Source organism: Arachis ipaensis, chromosome B08 (genome assembly GCF_000816755.2).
Source record: "Arachis ipaensis cultivar K30076 chromosome B08, Araip1.1, whole genome shotgun sequence".
NCBI classification, from domain to species: domain Eukaryota; kingdom Viridiplantae; phylum Streptophyta; class Magnoliopsida; order Fabales; family Fabaceae; genus Arachis; species Arachis ipaensis.
Window position 1 is genome coordinate 9,103,259 of NC_029792.2, and position 8,323 is coordinate 9,111,581.

The 8,323-nt window shown below is 32.4% G+C and overlaps 2 protein-coding genes across 2 annotated transcripts in view; both read right to left on the minus strand.

Annotated features, from left to right (window-relative positions):
- On the minus strand, positions 1,787-5,210 carry LOC107610472 (secretory carrier-associated membrane protein 1-like). Its single transcript, XM_016312523.2, has 13 exons — positions 5,021-5,210; positions 4,742-4,807; positions 4,546-4,629; positions 4,388-4,450; positions 4,271-4,304; positions 4,002-4,124; positions 3,676-3,738; positions 3,457-3,550; positions 3,298-3,343; positions 3,106-3,173; positions 2,898-2,946; positions 2,510-2,575; positions 1,787-2,246 (listed from the first exon to the last, which is right to left on the minus strand). Exons 1-13 carry the CDS (start codon positions 5,072-5,074, stop codon positions 2,160-2,162), a joined length of 897 nt encoding a protein of 298 aa, XP_016168009.1. The 5' UTR covers positions 5,075-5,210; the 3' UTR covers positions 1,787-2,159.
- LOC107613243 (protein STRUBBELIG-RECEPTOR FAMILY 3) overlaps positions 5,346-8,323 on the minus strand; it is a 5,616-nt gene continuing 2,638 nt past the window's right edge. The window contains exons 11-18 of the mRNA XM_016315143.2: positions 8,267-8,323; positions 7,792-8,183; positions 7,257-7,669; positions 6,830-7,101; positions 6,583-6,721; positions 6,175-6,311; positions 5,928-6,084; positions 5,346-5,840 (exon numbers count right to left, since the gene is read on the minus strand). The exon at positions 8,267-8,323 is cut by the window's right edge and continues 2 nt beyond it. Coding sequence (XP_016170629.1) covers positions 5,742-5,840; positions 5,928-6,084; positions 6,175-6,311; positions 6,583-6,721; positions 6,830-7,101; positions 7,257-7,669; positions 7,792-8,183; positions 8,267-8,323 — 1,666 coding nt within the window. The 3' untranslated portion in view covers positions 5,346-5,741. The remainder of the gene's footprint in view (positions 5,841-5,927; positions 6,085-6,174; positions 6,312-6,582; positions 6,722-6,829; positions 7,102-7,256; positions 7,670-7,791; positions 8,184-8,266) is intronic.

Genomic DNA, 8,323 nt, shown 5'->3' on the forward strand with positions numbered 1-8,323 from the left:
TTATGTTATATATATACTAAAGTCAACTACTAAAATTAATTATTAGTATAAAATATATATTGAAATATAATATATATTAAAAATAAATTAAACTACACATATATTTATACATAAATATATTAATAACTGATTTTAGTGACTGATTTTAACATACTAATAGCATTATTATTAAAACAACAAATATGCAAATTGTAATGGTTTGATGGGTTTTTGTGAGTAGAATGGGGGAATAGCATAACCACGCGTGGAGGTAATGTAATAAATAATAAATAGGGCCATGCTTTGCCCGTTAAGATATGTCAATGATTCATGTATGTGGTTCAACCATTTAGGTGGTAGTTAGCAGCTCCATCTTTATGTTCTTATTTTATTTGTTTATTTTTATTTTTAAATTTCCCCAACTTGCCAATGTGCAGGTCAGTGTTCAGATCGATGTCTCTCTAGCAAGCAATAATTTAAAAGTACTATATGAAAATAACCTTTGAAAAATTTTATGGAGGAGTATTACTGTTTTTATTTTGATGTGGGGGTGTCATTTTAATTTATTGCCTTGGCAATTCATTTCCAATATTGAATATTTTGATAGCTATGCGTACGCCAGAACTTGCCACCCATATTTCTTCTCAAAGGTTTAAGTAATAAGTGGAGTGATTATTTGAATGAATACCATCTGTCATATTATTGTGTCTTAATTTTGTTGGCTCTACATCAAAAAATATGAACTCCTTTTTTCTATGCGATCGGTAGGAACAAAAATTATATTTTAAGCAGTTGAAACACATACATGTCGTTTTCATCATATTTCAGACATAATATTTTGTTACAAGTCTTGGTAGCGTTTGTTTTGAGGTACTGACACAGAGACGGAGAGATTGAGATTCAGTATCTTGTTTGTTGGTTCAGAGACTGGTATTAAAATTTCTGTCTCTGTCCCTAAAATTTCAGTATTTCAGTATCTCCAAAAAGTAGGGACACAAGGGACTAAAATTTTTAGAGATGGAGACTGAAACTTTAATAACATTTTATACCTAAAATATCCTCATTTCAATTAATTAATTTCAATTTTACCCTTTATACAAATTAAATTAGAGTTTCATTCTTGTTTCAATTTCTGTCTCCCACTTTGCACCAAACAGAATACTGAGATTTATTTCAATCTCTATCTCTTAGTCTCTGTCTTTCAGTTTCAGTCTTTCTATCTCTGTCTCTTCACCAAACGCTACCTTACATCACAAAAAAATAGAGTAACTTTGCGATAGATTTATAAGTCTTCTAAAAAAAATATTTAAGTTATTGAAAAACTTTTGTAATGAATTTATAGATCTTTGAGGGGGAAACAATTCAAATAATTCCCTTAAGAAATGAAATATCGGACTTATAACTCCTAAAATTGCAATATTGACCACTCATTCTTCTACCAGAGACCTATAAGTTTGTGTTGCAAACTTGTAATTTGTAAGGAATTTACTAAGATAAAGTATAAGAAATTAATTTTTAATTAGTAAATATTATCTAACTTTTTTTAGAATTTATAATTTAAAATAAACAAAATAATTTTTAAAAAATTAGTTGATGTTTGACTAAAAAATATTAACTTTTTAACATTATTGATTTCACTAGATATTTTTTCCTGAGTGACCTATAAGTATATCGCATTACTTAATACTTTATTTTCTTTAAAAAATCTATAAATTCATTGCAAAACAATTCAAGAACGTAACTTTCGTGTATTATTATGATGATGATGAAGAAGAATCCTATTTGTTAATGCCAGCTATAAAATATATTGCAAATTAAGAAACAAGTCGTATATTATAAGGGGAGCATCTCAAAACAATTCTATGTATACACAACTAATTTCTAACTTAAATGATACACTACTTTGGCCATAACCTAGTTTTTTAGTCTTAACTTAGTCGCCACAAAGGAATACGGTATTTACGAATTTTGATTAGGGAAGAAAATGACAAGAAAGACAAAGGTTCAAAGTGTAAAATGAGATTCATTTTATCCTTCGAAATCTTTTCTTTCTTTTTCTTTTTCTTTTTCCCTCTTTTAAAAACACAATAAATATTGCATATCTACTAAACTAATAACATTTTGTGTATGTTTGCAAGTGACATTTCTTGAAATTTTGATGGGCATGATGTTTGCAAGTGTTATAGAGCTGCCATCATGGTCTCTCTGGCAGCGGCTTTTCTTAACTCCGTGGCCTTCCCAGTCCCCCGGAAATAATGGTATACTTGCTGCAAATTACATAACATCAATATAATTTATAAAAAAAACGATAAAAGTAACAAAATATGAGAAATTAGTTTTATGTTTTTCTAAAACTCATTTAATACGTGTTCTAGAAATACTTATAACCATTTTTTTATATGCAACTTCTTAATTTTATACATTCAAATGATTGGTCATAAATATTTCTAAAACATATATTAATTAATATATTTTAAGAATATATTTTCTCAATAAATTGAAAATATTATCATCCTCAGGAGAATTAAACCTGAATAACCCATAAGCTTAGCATTGTTTCAATGGCGAAACATGCAAAACCAGCAAAGTAGAATCCCTGCAAACACAAATAGTAGTATAGTACATCATTTATGCACTTGATTATGACATAATATGATTATATGACGATAAAAATAAACATGTTACTATTAGAGTATATATAATATCATGGCTATTTATAGAATAAATGACAAATAAATTTTTAATCTTTTATTATTGACAAATAAATTATTGACTAATTAAAAATACAAAAATAATTTTTATTTTCTAAAAATCTAAATCTTTTTTGTATTTTTAATTAGTCTGAAATTTACGTGTTATTGTATTAAAAAAACCCGGGACTTATCTGTCCTAAGGTGCAACACAAATTGGAACATTACCGCAACAAGTGAATTAGAGGTTAACTCCTCAAGCGCAGGTAGTATACCCCTGTCCCCAACATGAAATCATATAACATAACCATTAGATATAAGAGAAGAGGTCACAAAAATTGTAAGAAAATAATTTAATAAATTCTCTTTTTTATAAAAGAATTTTGAAAATCATTTTCTGATGAAACTTCTAAATATTTGTTAGAGGTGAACTAACGTTAGGGATTCTCCATTGAAGAAAAACGGAGGCGCAATTGCAGCATAAGCGCAAAAGAAACAGTGCACCTGCTTTGAAGAAAAAAATATATATGAAGAGTTAATTAATTAATTAATTAATTAATTAATCAATTAACAAAATTAACTCATAAAATGAATGAAATTAAAATAAAATGGTATATATAAGACTTGCCGAGTAACACAGGAAAAACCAACCAAACTTGAGAGCACTGTCCGTCCTGTAACAGAATACAGTACAAGAATTACAAAAACAGAAACATATATTATATATAGTAATATGGAATATGATAAGGTAATTAATAAGGGACAAATAAATGAGATTGAAAAGTACCTGCTAGCACGATAAAGAGGGCGATACCATAATGTAAAGGATCCTGGAACTCCCGAAATAAGGTATATGACAGCAAGAAACCAGTTTGACATAGCTACAACAATTTGTAAAACATGGTCCTCTAATTAATTAAACAAATCATTGGCTACTAAGTATATGATTAACATGTCACAGTACCTATTATTATTATTATTATATTATTATTACAAAAATACAAACCTCCTCCATATGCCCAAGCCACACTAACTGCTACCAAATTCCATATAAGACACGTTATCACTCCTGCACATTATTGATTGTTAATGACCAATATCATCAAAACTAATTAAAGACATGTAGATACATTCATTAAAGTTAATACATAAATGTTGATAAAGAAAATATCAGTATGGATAATTGGATATTGTTTAGTGACTATATTAATTCATAAATATTTTAGATATTAAAATGATATATTTTTTCAGTGATTAAATAATTGATATCACACGTATCTTTTGAGAGATGAAATTAATAGTTTAATTGATTGTGGAAATACAAACACATACCCAACCATGTTGTGAATGCAACATACTGGATCCTTTGAAGATGTATTGGTATTTCGGCTGCAATGTCATGATGAATGATAGGGAATAATGGTGGCCAATTCTTTTCCTCTATCACTATTCCAGCTGCAAACCACAAAACAAAAATAAGAAAAAAAAATTGCAATATAAAGTCAAATTATATATACCACCCTAATAAAATAATTCATATTCATGAAATCGCTTATCTTAAAAATTTAAACAAACAGAAAAAGACACGTAAATAATTATACCTCGTGCTATAGCATCTTCCTTTCGTTTCAGTTCCTGCAAAACAATATATATAAGATCATGGACTATTAAATCACAAATGTTGAATCTCATAAACTAAGAGATAGATGATGATTTACCTGTTCCCTTTTTTTCAATTCAGCCTCTCTAGCTTCAAGTTCCTTCTCCCTTGCTTTGAGGTCCTAAATTAATCGGTAAAAAAGAGGAGGGATTAGAGTTTAATTTTGAGATTTGTTTCAACAATTTTCCTTAATATAATCCAATCTACGTACTCTACCTTAGTTGAGTCAAGAGGAATGTCAACCGTTGCACTACGATCATAAGGCTCATGAGGAAGGGGCGATAACTTTGATGATGAACTCTGATATTATTTAAGGGAAGAAAAACCACATATTATTCAATCTTGAAATGTCTTGTTCATTATATAATAATGATGTTAATAATAATTAAGATAAATGAATAAGAGAGCTTACAGTGGAAAAGAATGAGCCTGCCCCAAATTGTGATCGTCCACCAGAAGCTTTTCCTTTAGCTCCATCCTAACATCATCAATGAAAACGTTTCAGATCTTCTTCCATTTTTTGTAGAAACAAAATTTAATGCATTCATAATCAAACTTAAGCTACGTACAAAGAGATTTTATTTTATTTTTAGAAAAAAGATTCAGGGTTTTAAATTGAGCTCATAATCACAACTTTTTTTTCTCAATGCAGTTTCCACGTTGTGATGAAACAATAATCGTAATGGCTTACGGCGAAGGGGTTAACATCATCGTCCGCAAAGGGATTGTTGTCGTAGGAACCCATGGGAGGAATATAATAATAATCAAATTAAACTAATGAAAACATAAACGGAGATCTAGATCAATGTAAGGAAAAGAGAGCAAAAGATTGATGAGAGAAAGAGAAGTTGAGAAAATGGCGTCTAAAAATGACACCAATATTTTTATTGTTTTTGTTTTTGTATGATGAGAATAATGAGCGGCTTCTCTTTATCTAATAATGCATATTATTAATATAAATTGTCTACAAAAGGAAATTATAAATTAATAATATAAACGTTCAGCAAAATATTTGCTTTGATGTGAAAATCTATTCTTAGAAAGCAAATAATTACATTTCACCATCAAGAATATGGAAGCAATCTTCAAACAATTGGCCTAACTAGAAGGGCACTGCAACATGAACTAACAAACATGGCATGGTTTAAATGAACCATAAAACTTATCAGATATTTTATACTATGAAATTAACTACACCAATAATACAAGGGGAGCAATAAGTGTCTTAAGCCATTTGGAAAAAGCTCCTTGGAAGAACTTGGCATGTGAATGCTGTTGGATGGGCAAGTAGGAGCAAGTAATGAGGCCCTGTTTGGATGACATGAATATCTCTTACTAGTTGATATTCAGCAATGAGCAGGTAAACCTTTGCAGTTTGCACATCCATTCATGATCAAACATCACTGTCATTCTCATTTTTCGCTTGATTCGGATTGCTGAGATTCCCTCCTTATCATGTTTAGCAAGTACAGGACAACCTCTGACATTGCTGGCCTGAATTCTGGCTCTGACTGCATTAGATCAAACACAATTACAATGGCAGAAAAAATTTTGATAGGCAACAATGATGTTTAAGTGTTGAATTGATGAAAGCTTACCTGAACACATCGAGAGATAATGTCTGCGAAATTCGACAATGATTTCGCAGGGTATTCTCCGTTTAGAGAAGGATCAACCATCCTTGATAATGCATCAATATCATGAAGTTGAGGAATAGCCCATCTTACCAGAAACTGCTCCCCTCGAGGGCGCGACCTGTCCAAGATGTTTGGAATAAATTATTACACCTATTCAAAAGCCAGAAACAGATGCTGGATTGCTAGTAGATTTGTTTTAGGTTCTCACCTGTCATAGGACTTTCGGCCAGTCAAAAGTTCTAACATAACCACTCCAAAGCTGTAAACATCACTTTGGTAGGTGTAAATTCCGGACTCAAATTCTGGAGCCCCGTAGCCATAGGCTGTTAGCAGTTGTCCTGAGAGCTGAAATATCAAGGCATGATATCACGTTTTTATCATACAAATCAAGCTAACAATTATTCAAGGAACTGCAACTGAACATTAGAATGCTGCTGTGGTTTTACCGATTATGCCAAATCTTGGGAAAATCATTTTTAAGCATGAAAATTATGCATATAGTGGTTCATAAAAGTCCTAAAAACAGCATGACTTGGTTCTGCATAATAACAAGAAATCACAAACAAAGCTAACTACTAGGGAGGCAATCTGCTTAGAAACCACAACTACTTCTTACCTGACTTACAGAACCCGAAGTTATCAATGGAGCCAAACCACATTCAGAGACGCGGACAGATAGATCATCATCAAGGAGAATGTTAGCAGACTTGAAATTTCTGTGCACAATTGGTGGCTGACATTGCTCATGCAAATACCTTGTCAGATGATAGCATCAAGCATTAGATCTTGTTCCAAATATACTTAGCAAAATTCAACAACCAGGGCAAATATTCTTTTCTTATTTCAGTGCATACTTTACTTACTCTAAGGCTCTAGCAGCTCCTAGTGCTATCCGAATACGAGTATTCCATGACAATCTTGTTCCAAATTCATCATCTGAATGGATTGCATCCTGGAGTGATCCGTTACTGCAGTATTCATAAATCAGAAGCCTTTGGCCATGCTCTGCACAGTATCCAATGAGTTCAACAATATTTGCATGCCGTATTTTGTCAATACCATTTACCAATTCAAGAAACTCATCGTCCTTCTGGTGATCAGAAACTCTCTTGTCTAGTTTCTTGACAGCAAGTATCTAACAATTCATACAGATGGGTAAATATCAAATTGAGAATCTATTCAGGGCACATATAAAATTCTACAAGACTGAGAAGAAATAAATTCTAAATCAAGATGTTTTACAAAATAAATTCTGCGGAAATCAATGCAACTGAGAAGAAACAACCATACCTTTCCATTAGGAAGCTCTGCCCTATACACACTCCCCAGCATGCCTAGTCCTATAAGATTCTCTTGAGAAAAGCTATTTGTATACTGTTGAAGTGATGCAATGGTGAAAGATTTCGCAAAAATGGGAAGAACCGGACGTTTGTTGGAAGTATTGGTGTTAGCCTCTGCATGGAATTTAGCTGGCTCAACAATCACCCTCTCAGCAACCGGTGGCGGAGATGGTGGGGGTAGGGGTGGAGAAGGCATTGAAAATGAATCTATTCCACTCATATCAATCTCATGATCAACCAAAAGCTTGGGTAATGGTTCCATTTTTTGCACATCTTGATCATCTTGTGGCCTTGGAGTAGTAGCCATTTTCCTGGTATCTGCATTGTGCTTCTCTTTAGGCTTCACAGCAGCTCCTTTTGGTACTATAAATTTTGTTTTAAGAAAATTGTTCAGATTGTGAAATGGTTGAGTAAAATCCTTACAAGGAAAATTTTGATGTTAAGGCAACAAATCATATGAGAAACCAAAGAACATAATTATTTACATTTCTCAGCTTGACTAGGTGGTTGAACCATGGCTTCATAGTTTCTAGGATTCTGGGCTTCACCTCCAAAAGCACCAATTTGATGTTTCTTGGAAGTTCTGTCAACTTGTTCCCTTCTTCTACAGTGTGGAACAAATAGAAGGAGCGCAAGTGCCACAATAACAGCTCCTAGTATACTAGCAATGGTTATCCAAACAACCCTTTTGGTTCTCCCTTTTGACTTCCCTGAATTTGATTCCTTTGCTGCAGTTGGTCCATCAGCCTGTTTAGTTGGTATGCGTCCAGCAGAAGATGGCACCCCAGAAACCACAGTTCCTGATGGTGATGGTGTCCCCGGAGAACGAGGTGGAAGAGACGGAGCTAAAGTAGTATTAAACAGATTTCCATCATTTCTGCATAATAAAATATCACCATGCATTATTGAAGTCATAATATGGTATACACTCCACAGTAATTTCTGGTTCAAAGCTTTCACCTGAAGTTAGGGATGCTTAATAGCTTTTGAGGTATTGGTCCGGCAAACTGGTTGTTT